This window comes from Armigeres subalbatus, chromosome 3 (assembly GCF_024139115.2).
Source record: "Armigeres subalbatus isolate Guangzhou_Male chromosome 3, GZ_Asu_2, whole genome shotgun sequence".
NCBI lineage: Eukaryota > Metazoa > Arthropoda > Insecta > Diptera > Culicidae > Armigeres > Armigeres subalbatus.
Window position 1 is genome coordinate 50283447 of NC_085141.1, and position 22870 is coordinate 50306316.

The 22870-nt window shown below is 38.7% G+C and overlaps 2 protein-coding genes across 2 annotated transcripts; both read right to left on the reverse strand.

Annotated features, from left to right (window-relative positions):
• Positions 1–87: 87 nt before the first annotated feature.
• Positions 88–3534, reverse strand: LOC134221622 (uncharacterized). Its single transcript, XM_062700812.1, has one exon. The coding sequence runs from the start codon at positions 3532–3534 to the stop codon at positions 88–90; it is 3447 nt and encodes a 1148-aa protein (XP_062556796.1).
• Positions 3535–3548: 14 nt separating this feature from the next.
• Positions 3549–5435, reverse strand: LOC134221623 (uncharacterized). The gene has a single exon (XM_062700813.1). The coding sequence runs from the start codon at positions 5433–5435 to the stop codon at positions 3549–3551; it is 1887 nt and encodes a 628-aa protein (XP_062556797.1).
• Between the last annotated feature and the right edge of the window lie 17435 nt (positions 5436–22870).

Below are 22870 nucleotides of genomic sequence, written 5' to 3' on the forward strand. Positions count from 1 at the left end.
CGAACATGGGCGAACATCCTTTCGCGCCAAGAGCAAGCGGCGATCGATCCTGACTGGGGGTCGCACGATGTAAATGCGTTTTTATCATCATACTCCCCCCGTTGAGTCCATCGGATCAACATTTGGAAGGAAGCAAACCTTTGCTACCGCTCGTCGAAACTCCTTTGAGTCAGCACGGACTGTAACGACTCGCACAATGCCATCCTGTCCAGGGTGTGTAGCCACGATGCGTCCCAATCGCCACTGGTGCGGTGGTGAATTATCGTCCTTCAGTACGACTACGGCGCCAATATCGATTTTCGAAACTTCACTATTCCACTTCGGTCTGGATTGCAAATAATGCAAATACTCAGCTGACCAGCGCTTCCAGAAATGCTGCTTCATTAACTGAATATGTTGCCAACGTCCCAATCGACCAACCTTCACATCCTCATATGACGGTTCCGGAATGCTCAAAGCTGATCGTCCGATAAGGAAGTGTGATGGGGTCAAAACCTCGATGTCGTTCGGGTCATCCGATACAGGAATCAATGGACGACTGTTCAAGATGGCCTCACACTGCGCTAGAAATGTTGTCATTTCTTCGAACGTTAGTTTGGTCTCACCGACGACACGCTTCAAATGATGTTTGACGGATTTTACCCCCGCCTCCCATATACCACCGAAATGCGGACTACGTGGCGGGATGAAGTGCCATACAATTCCTTTGGATGTACAGAAATCGTTCAATTTTCGTTGAAGTGCCTGATCCTCGAATATTCTGCGCAGCTCGGCTAGCTCATGATTCGCACCAACAAATGTAGTTCCATTGTCGGAATACATATTACTCACAATACCACGTCGGCTGATAAACCGTTGTAGAGCAGCGATGAAGTTTTCTCCGGTCAAGTTTGATACTACCTCAATATGAATGGCCTTGGTGGCCAAACAAATAAACACTGCGATATAAGCCTTGTACAGCGTTTTCTTCCTACCAGCTTCCTTGAGATATACTGGGCCGGCATAATCGACTCCAGTATTCGAAAAAACGGGTGAAGGTGTAATCCTATAGTCTGGGAGTTCGCCCATGAACTGGTTCACCGGCGATGGATTGTGCCGAAAACAGACATAGCATTTGGAGACAATGCGTTTTATTAGCAACCTTGCTTTGATGGGCCAATATCGTTCGCGTAGAATAGCCAACAATCCTCGTTGTCCAACATGAAAATTATCGATGTGTAGTTGACGAACCAGAATTTCAGTCACGTGATGCTTTTCTGGCAACAATATTTGATGCTTGCCGTCATAGGGTATCGATGAATATTTCAGGCGACCACCAACCCTGATGATCCCATCCTTATCGCTGAAAAGAGCTAAACCTCGGTACTGCTTTAACTGCTTACCCTTTACCATAGCATCGAAAATCTCATCAAACGCCTCCTTCTGCACGAGCTTCAGTATAGTTTGTGTTGCTTCAGCGATTTCACACACGTGCAAGTCGGAAGTGTTACGAACCTTCGTACGCACGTTTTTGATAAAACGCAACACATACGCCCACGCACGTTGTAGGCGGCGAAAACTGCTCATCCTTGTCAGGTCCAATGACATTGGTCGTTGTACGGCAGTTGCAACTAACGCCGGCTTAAGTTCTGGCAGCTCATTGTCATCCAAATAAATTCTTTCAACGTTGTCAGAAGAGTCTTGCAGCCACAGAGTTGGTGCACCTTTGAACCACTGTTCCATCTCGAATAGTTCTGCCGGTAGTACACCACGGGAAATTATGTCGGCAGGATTGTCATACGTTCGCACATAACACCACTTGTAGTCCTGCGTTAGCTCGTGTATTGTAGCAACACGATTTGCAACAAACTGATTCAAAGCAAGCGGTGACTTTGCAAACCAACTCAAACATACTTGTGAGTCAGTGTGGAGTGTCACTTTCGAGAAAGGTATTTTCATCGCCGAAATCGTTTTCTCCACCAAACGTGCCAGAAGCAGTGTTCCGCATAATTCCAGACGAGGAATAGTCATTGGCTTCAAGGGAGCCACTCTCGATTTGCTGCAAACTAGCTCAACGCTCACAGTTCCATTAGGGGAGATGCACCTAGTGTACAAGACTGCCCCGTATGCACGCTGGGAAGCGTCCGAAAATCCGTGAAGCTCCAGTGTTGTTGCCTCACTTGTGATTACACACCGTTTCTTTCGTAGTGCGTTAACCAATGGAAGCTGTTCTCGGAATGTGGTCCACAGTTCGTTTTGCTCGTTAGGAAGCTCGTCGTCCCAATTCAATTTGAGCCTCCATAAGTCCTGCATCAGCAGTTTCGCTGTCGTCGTCACAGGACCGAGGTATCCACACGGATCGAATAGGTGTCCAATCACAGAAAGTACGCTTCGTTTGGTTGGCCTCGTGTTTCCTACTCTACCATCCAATAAGGTGACATTGAATGTGAAGTAGTCTTCATTGGGATTCCAAATAAGGCCAAGAGTCCTAATCACGTTGTTGATATCGGCTTCTTCGAAGTTGAAAAGAGTCTCTTGGAGATCGTGTGGTATGATATCTCGCACAGCTTTGCTGTTGGAGCAAAACTTGTGCACTCCAAATCCTCCTCGTCGTAGAAGCTCAGTTAGTTGCTTGTAGATTTTTATTACTTCTTGTTCGTTCCTACCACCGGTGAGAAAATCGTCGATGTAGCTGTTGTCCTCAATGACTTTTGATGCAAGTGGTAGGTCAGTTGCTTCATCCTTTGCCAATTGCAATAATGTTCGCGTTGCCAGATAGGGTGCACTGGCGCAACCGTACGTCACGGTGGTTAGCTCGAATGTTGCCATCTCGTTGTTCGTGTTGAGCCACAAAATGCGCTGGTATTTCCTGTCGTCTTTGTGTACTTGTACCTGCCTGTACATTTTAGGAATGTCCGCTGTCAGTACCACAGGGTAGCAGCAGAATCGTAATAATATCGTGATGAGATCGTTTTGCACTGTTGGTCCAACTCCTAAAGCGTCGTTCAATGATAGACCAGATGTTGTCTTAGCCGAAGCGTCGAAAACTACACGAATCTTTGTCGAAGAGCTTGACTCCTTATAGACAGCATGGTGGGGTAAGAAGTAGCAATCCTCAGGTTTGTCATGCACTTCCACCATATGGCCTAATTCTAGGTACTCATCCATGAATTCGGTGTAGCGTTTTTTCTTCTCGTCGTTTGCGAAAGATCTCAGTAGTCGGTTGAATCGTACTCGTGCCGTTTCCAAAGAGTCACCAAGTTGGCTCTTGTTTTGGTTAAACGGCAGTTTGACAATGTACCGACCACTTTCGTCGCGTGAAGTCGTTCGCTCGTAGTGTTCCTCGATGGCTTGTTCCGCTGGCGTATATGGAGATGCTTCTATGCAGGTTTCGAGTTCCCAAAACTTCACAAGGGTGCGATTTAGTTGGTCATCGATGTGGTTCAATTGGCAAACTGCATGTGTGGGGCCGATTTGTATCGCCTTTACCGGACCGCTAACAATCCAACCCAGCTGTGTTTCGATTAACGTAGGCGTTCCTTCAGCAAGTTTCATGCGGCCGGTCTTGATCAGGTCGAAAATAGTTCAGCACCGATAATCATTTGGATTTCGTCGGGAGTATGGAACGATGGGTCTGCCAACGCAAGATTATCAGGAATGATCCAAGAACGCACGTCCACCTTGGTGATGGGCAGATTCGCAGTTATCGTCGGTACGACAAGGAAATCCAAATCAACGACGAATGGATTGACACGTGAGCTAATCGTGGTATGAAGCTTGTGCTTGACTCGTGTCGCAGCATTATTCACTCCGATGATTGGAATGTTAACGCGCTCCATTGGTATATTCAACTTCCTCGCGAATGCTTCACTGATGAGATGCGAGTCAGATCCGGAATCCAACAAAGCTCGGCATGCTAGGCGGTTATTCCCGGAACCATATACTTCTACCTCTCCCGTCGAAAGAAGCACTTGCTTTGTCGTTGCCGCTCGAGCACAGTTGACACTTCCTGGTGCTTGTCCAGCGACTTCACAATGTTCTTCTGGGACTGATGATGTTACCGCGGATGACTGGCTTACTCCAAATTGTGGAGCTGTGGTCTTGTTCTCATGGAGCAAACTATGATGCTTTCGTTTGCATGTTTTACACGTTCTATCCGAGTTGCATTCTCCAGTACGATGACCTCGTCGTAGGCAATTAAAGCAAAGGCCAGTCTGCTTCACTTTGGTGTATCGCTCGCTTATCGTCATGTCCTTGAACACGTCGCACTTGTAGATTAGGTGTTCATTTCCACAGCATGCACACGATTCCTTGGACTGATTCGACGTTTGCACAAAATTCCTGCTTTGGACGGGCTTGATGTCGGATTGTTTACCTTTCTGTCTCGTGGAAACTGATGGACGTAGTTCGTTGTAGCCTTTCATCTTCTGGAGTATACGGCTTCGTTCTCGAAGGAAATCGATCGTCTCGGTGTAGGTGGGCAGTTCATCTGACGGGATTTGCGATTCATATAGTTTTCGTGTTTCCTTGTCAAGGCGTTTGGCAATCACATTGAGCAGGATCATCTCGGCAAGACCTTCGACTGGTAACGATCGGTTCTTCAATGCATCGACGTGTTTTGTGCAGATATCAAGCAAATTCCGCAATTCATTACCGTTCTCATTATTCATCTTTGGTAGTGCGAGCAAAGCGTCTATGTGTGTGTCGATGATGAGTCGCTCGTCTTCGTAGGTGTCCTCGAGCATCTTCCACGCTGATTCGTAATCATTATTGTTGATCACGTCTTGATCGATTTTCCCTGCTGCACCTCCGACGAGAGAATTTTTCAAGTGGTACAGCTTTATGGCTGGTGACTCGTTGGGGTACCTGCTCATGATGGTTTTGAACATGCATTTGAACGAGTACCAGTTCTCGAGACTACCATCGAATGTTGGCAGCGGCACATGCAGATGAGGTGTGGAGCTATTTACTACCACCGGTTGCTGCGGAACAAATGCCGGAGCTAAGGCACTCATATTCCCTCGCTTTTTCTCCTCTTCAGCTGCATTCCACTTTGCAATTTCCGATTGGATGTTCACAAAAAGCTCAGCGTGCAGCTCTTCGTCCTGGAAATGGCTTTGTTTGTGTCCTTCACGCTGATCCCTTGGAACAAGGTCACAAATATCCAGATACGTTTTCTGCAGTTCATCGTTACACTGACGAAGTGTTTCGAGTTGTAGTCGCAGCCAATGAATGCTGATGTTAGCCACAGCCAATCCCTCACGGATCCGGAGCATTCTTTCCTTCGCCAAATCACGATGATCGAGAATCTTCTCGAGCTTCTTCGACATTTCCTTGCGTTTTTGTTCCTGTTTCTGTTGTTGCACCGAAAGATTATTCACCGGCGGCTCACTTGCAGTTTCCAGAAGGATCCTTGGGATAATACTCCGTTGGATTTGAGGAGTTTCTTCGGTCATTAGACCCACAATTTACTTATCTTCAGATTCACAGTTTCAGTTTTGTTCTAGAATTTTCCACTTTTCACTCGACCGCGTGTCGAACACGATCGAACATGTTTCGCGCACGCACTAACACCAACACACAATACGCGTCAATCGGCCGGTTTGCCGATAGCTTTTTCCAACCGGTGGAAATCCAAAGTTCTCGCGATTTTATCCGGAATTTCACCACAAATCAACCAAAGACCATCACGGAATGGTTATCCGGTACGAATGGACCAAAATGTTCTTGAATATTTTGTAAGAATTGGTTTTCGGGAGATATGTTGGTGAATCAATAAACACGCGTCTTAACTGGTCGACAAATTTATTCAAACTGTACCTTCTTATTCTATTACATTTTCTCTCTCCTTCTTTTCGCGCCTAGAAGAAAAGGCGAACATGGGCGAACATCCTTTCGCGCCAAGAGCAAGCGGCGATCGATCCTGACTGGGGGTCGCACGATGTAAATGCGTTTTTATCATCAAAATCAGCATTAGAAAATAAAGTTTTTTAAAACATGAATATTTTTTAATGAAAATCTCTACACATATTATAATGTCTTCAACTAATATTTTAGAGCCATTTAAAATATTCAAAGTAAAATATTTGACCATGCTTAAAAAGACACGTTTAAAACACCTCACTCCCAATGTATAAAACGAATGCTTTATATTTACCTCTTCCCTTGTTCGTGCAACAGCAGCACGGCATCGAGCGGACCTCAATCTGTGCTCCGAAATTGAAACCTCAATGCGTGCTAAACACGAAGCGTTCGAATTTTCCAAGGCCGCCGTATTGTGATACGAATTTCGTCTTCAGTATGGTTTTCGAAGGTCTCCTGAGTCCTGTCGGTCTAACGCAAGAGACTATCTTATGATAGAGAAGAGCAGAATCACAAAAAAAACAGTGTCATGAAGCTGTTTCAACTTGGACGGATATTCAGAATCGGTAGATCAAATGGCGGCCGGCCTGCTCAAAATATCCACCTAAGTTGAAACAGGCTCACGCAACCTTTTGCAAGGAGTCCATCCAGTCGGGAAAAGCGGGAAAAACCGGGAATTGGATCCGACCAGAAGAAAATCGGGAAAAAACGCGGGAAATTATAAAACCAATCGGGAATTTAAACTATCTATCAATTCATAAACATTCATTACCGAATTTATGGAATATTTTTTTCTTGCAATGTCTTAAAAACTGTTATTTGAAAATATTATGTCTGGCAATAGTGTGGGTCACTCAAAAAAAAAAAATCACTCAAAATAATGATACAAATTGTATAAAACAAAGATTCCCAAAGTGGTGCGTCGCGACCCCCAGCCTGTGTAAATCTTTGGGAAGCTACAGGGTAAGGTGGCTCAAAAAAATTTGTTTCAATTTGGCTGAAATTTTGTCCACAGCATCAGGACACCGAATAGAACCAAATAAGAGGGCGGCCCATTAATCAGCATAACTTTGAGTAGAATAATCCGATTTTGATAAAACTGGGACCATCGGACGCGGAAACTCTTCTAGTATACTATTGGCCGTTGGCCAACGGAGATGTTCCGGGTTTTCCGAGGGTATCTCAAAAATGCATTTTTTCTTCTGCATGTCATTTTATGTGACGTTTGTTTCTACCATTTTTTAAGCTTTCCTCTAATGTTTGTCGTCAATTTTTGAACGCCCAATCCACTACTTATACCACAAGTGAATCACACCATAAATTGAAAGATCTTCATCCTGGGCCTGAACCAGGAAAGGAAACTCCCTGAGAAAATTTCTCGAGGAACTCGAAGAGCAAGGCATTCTCAAGAGTTTCTAATGGAACTTGCTAAATATCTTCAAACGTGTCAAATTATGGTAAATAATTTTAGATGATTTTTAATGAAAATTTATTTCTAAGAAGAATAAGAAGGACTCATGTGAGGACTGTGGGAGAACTTGAACTGTTTTCGAACGAATTTTGTTCAAAAAAATCTGGAGTTCTGGAAGAAATTTGGTAATTTTAATATATTTGAGAATTTCGTTTAATCCATTTCTCTAATTTTTAACATAGAAAATAAAAATTAGTTCCATAACTTTGACAATTCAAATATTGCAATATTGGATGAAAATTTTCAAACCTAAATCGGCATGAATGAACAATCTTGAAAACAAAACTCTAAGAATTTAAAATTTTAGGGCACTAAAGGTACGATCGATTTAAGAAAGTGTTTTTGAGCAGTGAAAACAAAAATTTCGGTCTTAAAGGGTTGAAGAACATCATCAATAAAATTCTGAAGCCATTCCAAGGGAACAAAGAGTTATTTTTAGAAAAAATATTTGAGATTAATCCTGTCTTGAGGAACTAAAAGGAAAATCTAAGCCTGAGTTCCTCCAAGAAGAAATTGTAAGTCTGCTTTTTCTGTTCTGTCAGAAATTTCTTGAATTAATTGTCTTTATTAAAGAGACTTGCAGCCCTAGACTGGCATATCTTTGGAAATTCTCTGTTCTAGAATTAGAATCCACAAGAAATTATTGTGCTTCGATTCCGCATGTGACAAAACTGGGATTGATTTATACTGAACGGGTCTAGGAGCTTCCTAGTCCTTCCTCTAATAGAACAAACATAAAAGTTGGCTGATTTCTTGTTAAGATTCGCTTATATGATATTTTAGTATCAGTTCCTCCAACCGGGAAAAACCGGTAATCTGAAAATTGATTTTGAATGGACACCCTGCTTTTTAAATTGGCGACAGAAACGTGATAAATCGGGCGTTATAAAATTCGACTTATATACACTCCACAGCACGTACGTTCAATCGCACACCTATTCTCCGATCGCTAAAACAGAACCGCAATCTCGGATTTCGCGAATGTTCTGCGTCCGACTTAAAACACGTCCAATCGCTCAGTGATGAACTCTGATTCGAACAAGAAAAATCACTTTATTAAAGAAAAAATCGTCCGATCGCGCACCAATTAAGTTACTCACTTGAAAGCGCGAACTATATGCTTCCTGGGCAGAAACACGATAAATCAGGCACTGATTGATTTTCATTTCGACTGCACAAAACAACAAAATCGAACCGCGCGAACTAATTGCTTAACACGGAGCAGAAGCATGATAAAACAGGCATTGATTGATTTTCGACCGCACAAAACAACTAAATCGGACCGCATGAACTATCTGCTTACCTATCAGAAGCATAATCTGTCCCTCAATTTATTATTTATGGGCAAACAAATCGAGGGGGGACATATTTGTTTTTAAATATTTGTATCGGCCTAAACATAATAATTTGAAAAAAAAAAAATCAAATGAAAATCTATTTAATGTTATTAGTGCATCAGTTATATATTGGAAGCATGTAACATTTATCTTATACATTTAATGACTATATCCAATATCTGCCTTAATGTCTATGTTTGATTCAAAAACCAACTATATGTTTGACATAATAAATACAATCTATATAATTTGTTATTGAAAATGGAATGAAAAACTTTATGATAAAAACATATGCTTATTAAATGAACGTGGCAAATTTTTAGAGCGTTGACATCCTTTACCTTGGCAAGCATACGGGTTTTTACCAGAAGGTAAAATCTAGGGTAACTTCTATTATAATCGTATAAACATAGTAGCCGAAAACTGGTCGGCACGTTGGGATGAAATCAAAATCATTATTTTGAACAAATATTGTATAAGGAATTGTGATAGATTCCAAGTAGGTGTCTTTTTAAGGATACCGTTTTGAAAAGTAAAAAGATTTATCCTGGTTCAGTGGTAGAAAAAGTGCAAAATTTTGAAATCTAAAATTTAATTGTCTTTAATGAGACTATTAGAAGTAGAATAAAAGGTTGATAATTATTTAGTATTGTGTAAGATAGTTGGGAGCAGGCTTGTAAAATGTCATCTGCATGTCATTCGACTAATTTGTTCATAACTTTCTTTAAAAGTCAAATTAATTCCATAATTTTAGATGTACTCATAACTCTTGAGTAGGGCTACATTTTTGTCCAAGGGTACATTGCTCTAAATACAACATCTGAGGCTGGAGAGTGAAAACTCTCCAAAATGTCACGTGTCATTTGACATAATGTCATTTGAATGACATTTTGCCTCCCACGCCCCAGATTACATATTTACAGCAATGCCTTGTAAGACAAAGTTGTAGGCACATTTAAGCGTTATAAGTTCGTCATACATCATGAGTTGATAGCTACTGTCTGGAAAAAGTTCTGGGAAAATTATACAAACGAATGCAAATGACATTTTACAACACTGGTTGGGAGACTTTTTAAATACCAATCATTGATAATACTATTCAAGCTTCCAAGTAGTATAATATATTCCCTTTCTGTATGGTGTGCTGGAAATTGATCCACGTTTTCAAGTAGTGGTTTGCCCTATGCTGTAGAATCCGCTTCTATGCAATTTGTGGAGGTAATTCAATGCCAAATTTTCAAACAGATCTGCTTTGTTTACAAAAGATTGAAACGTCGATTTGACGAATCTGTTGGAACTCCCACGCAAATCAACACCACCAACATGTAGTAGAAGGCTTCACTTACGTATTGTTGATGTTGGTGCGTGGGTGTGCTATCAGGTTCGTTTGAATCTTTGTTTACAAAAGCAGATTAGTCGTTTTGAAAATTTGATATTGAACTCGAAAAAAGTCGATTCGTGCAATATAGCGCTATGTCAGGTTGTTCCCCTAAACACACGCGACGTCGCTGGGTCGCTTCATCTAAGGTTCCATCGATGCTTTCATACAAATCCGATAGACGATCGCATCCCGTAGATTCGGGGGAATCTTTTTTCGATTTTCAGGTAACTCAGATTTCTCTTTATAGGAAGTTACTATTTGTCGTAGGATTTAAACTAGTACAGACCACAACATATTTAACTTTAAGCTTTTTGCGAATTCTCGATCTAAACTTGACACAGTTGTTGTCTGTATACAGACTTCTTAGTCTCTATTTCCGAAGAATAATGCCAATGCAATAGATTAGGGCACCGTACACCGTCAGTCAGCCCAAAGAACCATTTTGGCTGTACTTATCTCGAATTTACCGACTGTAAAACCAAAGTCAATTGAAAAACTGGTAAAAACTTGCGGGCATTGTGAGGAGCCAGTGAAAATCGTGCCGCTAGTAAAGAAAGGGATTTACATAAGGCCCGATGCCCGCATAGCGTCTTTTCAACGCCACGTGCTCACGTATCGATAAAATAAAGCAGGTGTACATCTGGGCGGTGACGCCGCGTGTTTTTACCGCCGCGTGCACGCAGTGTTGAAATGACGATACGTGGGCATCGAGCCTTAAGGTCACTCCTGACAGAATCCAAGTTTCAAAGTGCTCGCGTTTTCGGGGGCACACCACTCGATACGGAAGCAACGCACAACTCTCGCACTTAGTTTCATAGGGGCGTAACTGTATTGATCGATTTCTCTTCGTCGATGTTTTCTTTTTATTATTGTACCGAATTGCGCTAGTTTTTCGATGATTTAATGGTTTGGTGTGATAAAGGATGATTGTATCTTGCACCAGAATCTATAATCACGGTTGTAGCTTTTGAAACAATTGAGTTATTAACAAAATATAAAATCGATTAAGAGAAATCGATCAATACAGTTACGCCCCTATAAAACTAAGCGCGAGAACTGTCCTTTTTAATTTTTTCACGCATGAACAAACATGACAGTTGTCCGCCGCCTCCGTATCGAGTGGTGTGCCCCCGAAAACGCGAGCACTTTGAAACTTGGATTCTGTCAGGAGTCACCTTAAGCAGGAATTTCATCTCATACAAAATCGGGATCGATTCTAAACTATGCGAAGGAGCTCTAAGATCGCTTACTTGGCCGCGAATTTAAGGCTAGCAGATCAAAAAACATGTGGATGTGCCACCGTTGAACACGCCTACCGTTGTTATACCTCCTAAAGGGATCAGTACAAAAGGCCGAATCACAAAAGGCCGAACCACAGAAGGCCGAATCACAAAAGGCCGAAAATGTTCTAGCATACCACAAACGGCCGAAAACCCAAAAGGCCGAATGATACGAGAGGCCGAATCTCGAAAGGCCGAGTAACACAAAAGGCCGAATCATTACAAAAGTTCCATCTTTCAACCAAGAGAACTTAGAATACTCACAAATTTACGTTTACTTTTATTATGCTGCCTTATTAAAAAAAAACTTGTCCACGTGGCTCAGTGGGGGCTGTAATGCCAATAAGAAGAAGAAGAAGAAGAAGAAAAAGAAAAGAGAACTAATTTATTTCTCATAGGGCAGCGGTTCTCAACCTTTTTTTTGAGAGGTACCCTTTCGAACTTTTGCATTAATTGAGGTACCCCCTATGTTTTATTTTATTTTTTTTAAGTAAGTGTAACTCTTCAGATATATGAAAAAAATGACCTGAAAACTAACGGAATACCTATATGGCTCTCCATTAACTTTTCTGAAATTTTCATTTTTCGTGAAACTTCTCAATTCAAATTAAGTACATACATCGAGCTTCCTGCAGAACTTTTTTGACTTCCGAGCATATTAAAAGGAGGCTTCCGAGTCTCTTGAAAGTAGGATTCCGCGTATCTTCCTAGAAAACCTTCCGAGCCTCTTGAAGAAAGGCTTCCGAATATCTTGAAAGGCGGTTTTTGAGTCACTTAAAAGGAGGCTTCATAGCATAGCGCCTCTGGGCTGCTTGAGGATTCCAAGCTCTTGAAAAGAGCCATCCGAGCCTATTGAATGGAGGCTTTGGAGCCCTCTAAAAGGAGGCTTCGAAGTATCTTGAATAAATACTTTTGGGGCTTCCGATCCTCTTGAATGGTGGCTTTTTAGCCACTTAAAAGGAAGGATTGGAGTATTTTGAATTGACGCTTCTAAGCCTCTTGAAAGAAGAATTTCGAGGCTTCCGAACCACTCGAGCCTTTTAAAAAGAACCATCCGAGCCATTTGGATGAAAGGATGCTTCCAAACCACTTCAAAAGAGGTTTCTTAGCCTCTTGGAAGGAGCCTTCCGAGCTTTTTGAAAAAAGCTTTCCGTGTCTTTGAAAAAAAGGAGGAAAGAAAAAAGAAAGCTTAAAAGAAGACTTCCGTGCCTTTTAAAAGGAGGCTTCCGGGCCTCTAGAAAGGAGGCTTCCAAGCCTCTTGAAAGTAGGATTCTGAGTCTTTTTAAAGTAGGGTTTCGAGATTTTCGAAAGGAGGCTTTCGAGCCTGATGAAAAATGCCTTCCTTTGAAAAGATCCTTCCGAGGCTTTAAAAAAAAAAGAGAAAAGAAAAGAAAAAGAAAGTCCATAGAAAAAAACTTAAAAGAAGGCTTCCTGGCCTCTTGAAAAAAGTTTTCGAACCGGGCTTTCGGGCCTTTTGAATGGAGGCTTTCAGAACCTCTTGAAAAAGGCTTCCAAACCTCTTGAGAAGAGTCCTCCGAGCTGCTTAGAATGATGCCGAGAAACGTAGAATGATGCTTCCAATGCTCTTGCAACAAAGTAGCTGAGCTTTTCGGGAAAAAGCTTTCATGTCTCTCAAATGGAGGCTTCCGAATCTGTAGACTAGATTTTTTGTCCTTTTGATCTTTTGTCCCACAGCCCTTCATCCATTGTACTGGTTGTCGAGGGCAGGATTCAATAGTCCATGATTTACTGATCCCCATGCATAGTATGTACGAGACAAAGTTTTGAAATAAAAATAAAATAAAACAAAATTATCAAAACTTCATCAATAAGTTTTGATTAAAATTGTAATTCATCCGCCATTGCGCATTTTTCTCTGAGGTACCCCCTGTGCCCTGCGAAGGTACCCCAGGGGTACATGTACCCCAGGTTGAAAACCGCTGCGGTAGAACAATCTACTTTCAAGGTAATTGCCTACTAGCACAGCTAAAAATCTGGTACGCTACAACGACGGATGTAGGCAATCAACTTTGTTCCAGCTATTAATATTGAACATGGGTTCAAGTTATACTAGAGGTGGTGACGTCCGATTTGTTCCCAATGTCTACAAAAAAGTGAGCAATTATTTTATGAAAATATACATAACTAATGTTGTTCTAATTTTGATATGAAATAAAACTAGCCGAAGACACATTTTTATCGAATTACATAATTTAAAATAAAGATAATATAATAATAATTAAGTTACTTTATTCTTTTGTCTACAATTAACACGTGGTTAAGAAAATCGGAGCTTATGCCAATGATTTATAAATGTCACAAAACTAGACGCTCTGGATTTGAAGTTTGAATATGAATGATTTCAATATAGTGAACTATGTATGATGTGAAATTACCCAACAAACATTGGAAGCTGATAAAAGGTTTGTTTCGATAAAAATAAGCTTCTTTAGCTAAAAACTAGCTTATTCAGCTTAAATTGTTTGTTGGTATCTTGGTGAAATGATGATGAAATATCATTAATTGTTAATAAGGGCAACTGCTCTAACTTTAAAATGAAATTTATCAAAAACCTGGTGTAATGTTTTGCCGTCTTCACTATCATAAATCTTAAATATGAGAAAAGGTAACTTTCTTTGAAAAAAAAACTGAGGTAATGAAAATCGAATAATACTTACAGTTTGACATAGCGTACACTGCTAGCAATTGGTTGGTCAACCTTATAACAATTCAATAGAAAAGTAAATCAGTGTTCGAAAAAAATCTAGAAAATTCTTCATTTTCATGTTTGTCTGTCAATGATTTAAACTATAAATATTGAATACAAAGTATGATAAAAATTTTGTTCAAAATAGTTCAGTGACTGCATAGGCCAATGACATACTGACGCGTGTGCGTGCGCGAACGCATCCAAGACAAAAGAATTCCTCTTAGGTGCCGGCCAGAGTAGACGCGTCTACGCGACGTCGCGCGAAAACTACACGCGAAGGAATAACAATCAATAATAAGGAGCTGTCAAATCGTATGGACGCTTCGCTTCGCATCGCACTTCGCGTCTACTCTGGCCGCACCCTTACTGCTATTCCATTTTACGTGTACCTCCCCATCGCTTGACAATCGCAGTCGCCCAGCGATAGTCGCGTTGGTTTGGGAACCCTATAATCTTTAACAAATCTTACCCATCATACCCCGGCAATTTATGGTTGACAGAAGAATAGCCATTTTTTAATCTCCATTATTTTTGTTTACGTTTGAATGCTCATTTGAACGAAAGTTGATGCGCATAGTAAGCAAAATTAAATGCAGAGAAATGGTTCGAACGATTGGCATTCGTTCGAAAGTACTGTTCGTTTGTAAACAAGAATAAATGAAAGAAAAAGTACATCATGCTTTCGTTTAATTTGCTGGTCATAAGTAGACAAACAAGAGCAAGCAACAAAATGATACGGTCGAATACTTTATAACTAAAAATTTGTTATATGTAATCTCAGCATATCAAATATCAAATTCAGCGGGATATAAATTTTACTTTGAGACATTAGTTCTGTGAAAAATTCAATTCTTAATTTTAATGATCTCATTGATGACACTGAAAACAAGAATACAGTACGATACAATTGCAGAGAAATATTTCCAGATACCGTAAAAACTACATAGGTAAGATTTTACAACCACAAGAAGAATGCAATATAAACGTCATCGAAGGAATTTCAACTGCGCAGCAGATGCATCCAATTGAATCATATATATTTTGCATATTTTCAATTACAGCTTAAGAGAATCTGGATCGTTACACAATCAATAAACAACGGAAAACTAAAATACGATAAATCATTAAAGGTAAATATACATACAATAATTGAGCAATATATAGAAACTATAATGGCACAAGCATACAGAAGCAATGGCAAAACCGATGAGATAGAATGTCAGTACAACTGTATAATTTGGAAAACGTGAAACGCAAATAAAGCATTGAAGCGTCAATTTATGAATAAAAGATATTATGACAAATCATGATATACAGTAAGTTAAAGAGATGATACTGTTTTTTTTTGTTTCAAAATGGCTGACAACTAACTGTAGCAGGGAGGTAGACTAAAAACATGCGGTTATAAAAACAGGTAGAGAGCAAACAACAAACCGCGCGCCAATCAATGCGGAGCGGTATTTTGACAGTAGGGGGGTATAAACGAACGTTAAATTTGCTGAATTGGCGGAATACTTGGACCCCTTCACAAACACAACTGCATTGATTCGAGAGAAGATATAGAGAACGGGTAGCTACCTAGGTGTGGGTACAGACAGAACATGTATAAACGAGATGCTGGGTACGCATCAGAATGTATAGGACATCGGGTAGGAATGAGGGAAACCAAGAAGATGCAGATAATCGTTGAGAACCACACTTAGGGATGCCTACTATTCGATAGATACCTACGTTTGACAAGATGATCATAAAATATATTTTAGAATATTCTATTAGGTGGATGTATGACTGTTAAGGAGCATTAAAATATTGAAACATGTATATTTTTTAAAAATTTCTTTTTTAAAGTAATTTTAGTAATATTATTTAGTAATTTATATTATTTTTTTAAAAATGAGAATGAATTTCTGACTGTCTGACCCTTATGGACTCGGGAACTAATAAGAGAATAAATCAATTTCAGGCGAAACGAAGTTCGTCGGGTCTGCTAAAAGATATTTTAGTTACTAGATAAAGATTGTCGCTTCGGTTCCCTTTGTTCTGCTGTCCGAAACAGGTGTGGTACTAAACTGTCAAATCGTATGTATTTTTCCTTCATTGACATTTAGATCCCGTGTCCTCTCCAGCAAAAGATGTTCCGGACAGCGACGACAGCGACAATCTTTATCTAGTAACTAAAATATCTTTTGGTCTGCTAGTCTCTTATAATTGAAAGTATTCACAAGTCTAGTCTTTTTCCTATTCCGTTGACAACTTTTGTATATTGTTAGGCACTGCTGAAATCTGGGCCAATTTCTTTACCTCTGCTTAACTCTTAATCGGTGCTTAGCCATTAGGGTGGCTCAAATTAGTATGGGAAAAACTCATATAAACTTCCAACAAGTTTAGCACCGCCCAAACGTTGACCGATTTAGCTGAAATTTTGTCCAGAGCATCAGGGCATCAAATAGAACCGAAAAAGAGGGCGGCCCATCAAAAAATTTGAAAAAGTGTTTTTTGAACCACCCTATTAGCCATACGCCTAAACATGGTTTAGTGACTAAGCGGAGGTGAAGAGATCGACCATTAAGGTGATCAAGCTGTTATTATTTTTTAATAAATTACTTTTTTCATATAATGTTCAAAAAGATGGTAAATGTTGATTATTCGTGTTCTCGTTTCTTAGACATTCACGCGAGTCGTATTTTATGCGAATAAATTTTGATTTTTTTTACAATACTTCGGTTTGTGCCCAGTGCAAATCGAGTAGATACATGGAAAACCTGGAATTATCAGGGAATTTCTCCCCACCTGGAAAAAAACCTGGAATTATCAGGGAATTCCTGACATAATCAGGGAAATTTCAATACCCTGTGATCATGAGTGCAAATTCTCTCAAAAGATAAAAAAAAATCATTACAAATATTTGAATAAATATACCAATCAAATCTAATTAAAATGTAGTGAACATTAATGGATCGTTGTTCCGGAAAAATTTGCCATCTTCAAAAGAATTCCTTGAGAATTTCCAAAGCTATTCTTGGTGAAATCTAGGAATGTATTCGGGAAATCAATTAGGGATTGCTTTGTAAATTCTTTTGAGTATTCCCTCGGAAATTATTGAGGAATATATTAACAAATAATAAATTAGTTAGAATTTTTTAAAGCAATTTCTGGAGGAACTTGCGAAGGAATTTCGGGATTAGTTTTCCAAGGAATATCCGGAGGATTTTTCAAAAAAATCACATGCAGGGATTTTTGAAAAATAAAAGCGTAGGTGATTTATGAAGAATTTTTGTTAAAGGAATTCTTGAAAGAATAGCCGAAGGATTTTTCAAAAGCGTTTCTAAAGGTGTTTTCGACGAATTTCCAAAGAATTTTCAAAAGCAAAATATCCGGGAAAACTCCAGGTGTTTTCTAAAGTTTTCCTCAAGATACTTCTGCATGAGTTCCTAAAAAATCCTTTCAAAAGAATACCCGAAGCATTTTCCGAAGGTTTTTACAGTAAAGCTATAAGTAATAGAACGCTAGTGGCGCTGTAATCATTAAAATTATTCTGCCAAAATATGCTTCAATAAGCTTAATAACCTACTCAGATTACGATTAGATTATTTATCGTAAAAAATATCGTGTTAAAGTGAAGAAAGAGAATTGAATGTATAGGGATGGCATCATGTTGTTGTTTATCAGGATATTTATGATCAAAAAAGGCGTTATCTGAATCCAGTATTTTGCGCTCGGTAATGGCGGCCGAGTGAGTTCCGATGAGTGCCTTTTTGACATTCAAGAGGTAGAAAATATTTACGTATTTTAATCAATGTAGGCCTTGATTCAGTAAGAAGCATCAGAACTCTTCAAACAAACAACAATGTCAAAAAAAATCCTTCAAGGTATTTAATGTTTTGGTATAACGAGTTTTCCCATGATTTTTTTTGTAACATTTTTTTTTTATTTCCTAGGAATTTGGAAGCCATAACCTTACACGGAGCTATCATGAATAAATATTGTATCTACTCGTCAAGTCCATCAAATCATTTATACTGACATTCGTTAAAGAATTGTTTTTATTTTACAGCTTGGCCATAGGATGTTAGAGCTGGAGACGACCCAAAAAAACGCAAATAACTTTTATGAATCGATATTTGTTCACACATTTTCAATCTAAGCGTCGCACTGGACTTATTGATCGCTTCTAGTGGTACAAACCACTATTGGTTCTATTTCACGGAAGCTTTTTTTTATAAATCGAATAGTCAATTCCGTTTCATCAATCCCTTACATAAATCCTCCGGAGTCCGCAAATCGATGTGGAGTAATAAGACTGCTGGTAGTCTAACCGAATTGTACTATTCTTGTCACCTTGAGCAGTTATGATTTTAAATGATTGTAAGTGGTTGTAAGCTCGTAATGATCAATTTAACACTCGTGATTTAACGGGTTTAGTATACTGGCATATTGCTACCACGGGTTATCATTTTAACGTTTTCAGCTGGTTGCATTTGCTATGAAAGTAGATATGTTAAGTGGATTCATGTACAAATATCAGGACGAATGGCTTGATATCGTTTGATATACACTCATTTCTTAGTTTGTAGCATCTCCATTGTCACCACGCTAAAGTAGAGGAATGTTGTGGCACATATTCCTAGAAAATAATATAAAATTAATTCAAAAATATACGCGAAAGTTATCAAATATTTGAAAACGGGTATACTATATAGAAAACATTTGACATTTTGTTTGTTGTAGACACCGGATGAGTGCCAATGTTTTTCAATTAATCTAGGCCTACATTGATTAAAATATGTAAATATTTTCTACCTCTTGAATGTCAAAAGGCACTCACTCTGCCGCCATTATGGAGCGCAAAATACTGGATAGGATATAAATTGACCGCTTGACACTTACCTTGGCTGCTAGGTCTAAACAAACTAGATGTTGGTCACGCGAACAAGAGCAACAATAGTAATCTCGGGTATACTCCGTGTCAGGTATAAGAACGTTAGGCATAAAGGATGTTAAGCATAAAATGCCCAAAAAACATCCCACGACATAAAAAGGTCGTATTACGCCTAACGTCATGGACCAAGCAATCTTATATTTTTGCATCAACACATTTCCTAAAGGAGTTCTCGCAAGAAGTTCTGAAGGAATTCCTGAGGAAATTCACAAACATATTTCCGGAACAAATCTTTAACAGGATTTCTTAAGTTTCTTTTAAAAAATAACAGCTGAAATAAAATTCAAAGAAATTTCCGAAAGAATTTTTAACCAAATTTCCAAAGAAGGAATTTAAAAAAAATCGTAAAGGAATCGCCAAATGCATCTCTAAAGCAATTTCCGGAACCATTCCTTGAGATGTTTTCTAAAGGTTTTGCGAAGAAATTTTCAAATGAAATCCTGGAGGAAGTTCTAAGGGAAATTCTGAAGCAATTCTTAAAGTTCCCTCTTTGAAAGAATTTCTATAAGCATTTCCGGAGAAATGTTCAAAGGTATTCTGGAGGAATTTCCCATGCGATTCCTGAAGTAATTTTTGATTGATTGGCTGAAGTAATTTCTAGGTGAACTTGCGAAAGAATTCCTGGAAGAATTTCTTAAGTAATTTACAACATTGTTTTTGTGAGGCAACCAAATTTTTTTTAAATGTTTTTCGCAATAATTACTTGTTTGAATCGATTATTTTGCTGTTAAAATCTATATATGGCAAGTTTGCTTTTACCTGGAAATTAATGTAAAACACCTGGAAAAAACATGGAAAAATGTTTTTGCAGATGAGTAGACACCCTGACAATATTCTTTGATATGCAAAGAATGTTTAGGCCAAATTTGAGCATAGTCGGTAATTAAAAACCCCCCTGCCAATAATAGAACAAAACCTGCCAAAGCCGTCATTCCCCCTAGTTATAAAACGCCGCACGCATACCAGGAATGACAATATTATGAAACTAAGATGAACCTCCGATCTGTTTTAACAGAGTTCTAGTAATAATCATCCCCTTTCAGGAAAGCATGCGGTCAAAATATTCTATCGGTGAAAATTTAAGAAAATTAGATTTCAAGATTTTGCAGGGGTTAGATATATAGGTTGAGATAAGAAAAAATTGTCGAAATTCAATTTTTCGTGAAATAACTTAGTGTTATCCGATTTGCTTGAAAAGGGTGGTATTCATCATCCCCATTATTTCCTATTGAAAATACGCCATACGTTGGACTATGGGCTTGAAAGTTATGGCCAAAATAATAATGTATAGAAAAATCACTTTTTTTGGCATCTATACTCATCCGATGAACTCGAAACAAATTGCATTCGACGTGAAATTTTAAAATGGGTATAAACTGATTCAAAAATAAAGACCTATCAACCTATCAGTGATATTTTGGATCTTTCTTGTATGCTTTCTAACACTTACAAAGGCACGAGAACGGCATCATCATCGCTATGCTGAGAGCTTTACACTGACCGAGACCCTGCAAAAATATATAATATTAGCTTTCATATTTTGAAAACGATAACTACTAGAACAAGAAGGAATACATTTAAAACACTTTAATATCCAATACTTTCAACTGCAATGATCTATGGATTGGGAGAGCTTTGCATATAACGGAAATAACCAGAAATAGTAACTCAACCATGTTCTACGAATATCAAATGCATGTTAATTCAGTTATTATAATATGGATATACTGCCGTTCTACGCATAATTGTCCCATGTACATAGGAAATCCCAGCAAACATGGAACAGATATGCGTACGACGGCAGTATAGTACACATTAACAACATGGTTGAGGTACGTATCATCCCATCAACACAATTCAGATAATTCGGTCACAGCAACTTCCATATAAATTAATAAAGTCGTGTCACAGTCATTGTAACTTATCAATGGCTAGTATCATTTATTAATATCAAGTTATGTTATATGTATGTATGTAATTACTTCTTGTCCTGGTTTTGATTAGATTTTCAGGACTGTAAGACTCACTGACTAATCATCATCAGTTGCCAGGTGCCGTTAGCAATTTGGTCATATTCCCTGAACCAATTGTCACAATTCCGGAGCACGGAAAACCTGTTACAGAGTGGCTATTCAATCTCACGGTCTATAAAATCTCTACGTCGTCATCGTCTTAGGGGCAAGCCAAAGTAAATGCGATGCGACGCGACTCACATTAAAGAATAACAAGCTGTCAAATAGCACTATCGCGTCGCATCGCTCGTCGCGTTACTCTGGCTCCCCTTCAACAAAATCAAAAATACGATACCCAATTCATATTTGCATGGTTCCGATTGATTCCAAAACTAACCAATTCCCCCAACATATTCTAAGGAAGTCAGTCCACATTAAGATCCTGAAAATCTCTATAATCATCGTCTTGACAAACGACTTTCCATGATTTCGATTATCAATTTGTTCATATTCCCTTAATCAATTCCACGGAAACGACCATATATTTGAGAATTCCTTGCGGAGTTCCTGAAGAAAGCATAAACAATATTCAAAGCTTACGTCTCAAATAATGAGACACATCAGTTGAATAAATGCATTTTCCACCAACCTCGGAATTCCGGAATATCTCCACTATCTTCAGACAGATATGAAATTTAATCTGAGGTAAAACCTAGAAAACATTTAGCATCGAATGGTTCATTTTTATCAAAAGTGAATTATTTTACGAAAAGTTATGCTAATTTGAATTTCGACAATTTTCTTCCTATCTCAATTTTTATGTCCAACCCCTGTAAAATCTTAGAATCTAATTTTCTTAAGTTTTCACCGATAGAATATTTTGATCGAATGATTTCCAGAAATGGGATGATTAGTACTAGAACCCAGTGAAAACAGATCGGAGGTTCATCTTAGTTTCATAATATTGTCATTCCTGGTATGCGTGCGCCGTAGAAGTATTTTCAATTTCAACCCTCTCCCGCCCATGGTGTCTGTGGAGCACCATCAAACTTTGCTCCTTCAAACTTCATCGAATTGTTTCAACAACAAAAAGCAATATTTATCACATCTTTAGGATTCAGTTAGACTGCAAATATAATTAATTTTGAGTACAAATAGTAAAACTATTGAAAAATATCAACTATCAGAAACTATTCTAGTTTTCTATCCTTATTCTAATACTCAGATCGATCCATGGCCAACGGAGATGTTCCGGGTTTCCCGAGGGTATATTGAAAATGCATTTTTCCTTCTGGTTGTCATTTTATGTGACGTATACTTTCATCATGTTTCATATTTTTCCTAGTAACAAGAACTAACGCTGGCTGCAGATCAAGAATTCATCAAAAATAAGCAGAGATATATTGCCATTTCTGTGAAAAAGAATATTCAATCATTTAGAGTAAATAGAGTATTTTCATCTAGGTATATAAAAAAATCTGCAAATTTTATAAACAGAAAAGACGGTAATTTTGGGAAATATTTCACAAAAATGTTGAAACAATGACCTATAAAGATGTTCATTATTATCGGAAGCAAAACGACTTTATTTTCCAAATGTTAAACACACTTAAATCGAGAATTTCAGCTCGGTAATATTTTTTACCGATTTCATACGGTAAAAAAAGATTTTTACTGAGTGCTCAGTTGATTTTGGTGATTTTACTGAGTTTTGCAATAATTCTTGCCGATCTCTCAGTAATTTAAAATTAAATACTGAGTTTCGGTAATATTTATTACCGATCAACTCAGTTGTAAGAAAATATTCTGTACTTGTCAAAAAATAAACCGATAACTCAGTAAAAATCAACGCGCTTTGCTGAATACCCGGTATATTAGATAGCGAGCACTCAGTTCCGAAACACGTGCCGCTTGACATGACGCCATATTTTTTTTTGCAAAAAGTTCTGCAGCCCGTTT

Coding starts and splice junctions, on each gene's coding strand:
- LOC134221622 (XM_062700812.1), bottom strand. CDS start 3,534: ATGAAACTTGCTGAAGGAACGCCTACGTTAATCGAAACACAGCTGGGT.
- LOC134221623 (XM_062700813.1), bottom strand. CDS start 5,435: ATGACCGAAGAAACTCCTCAAATCCAACGGAGTATTATCCCAAGGATC.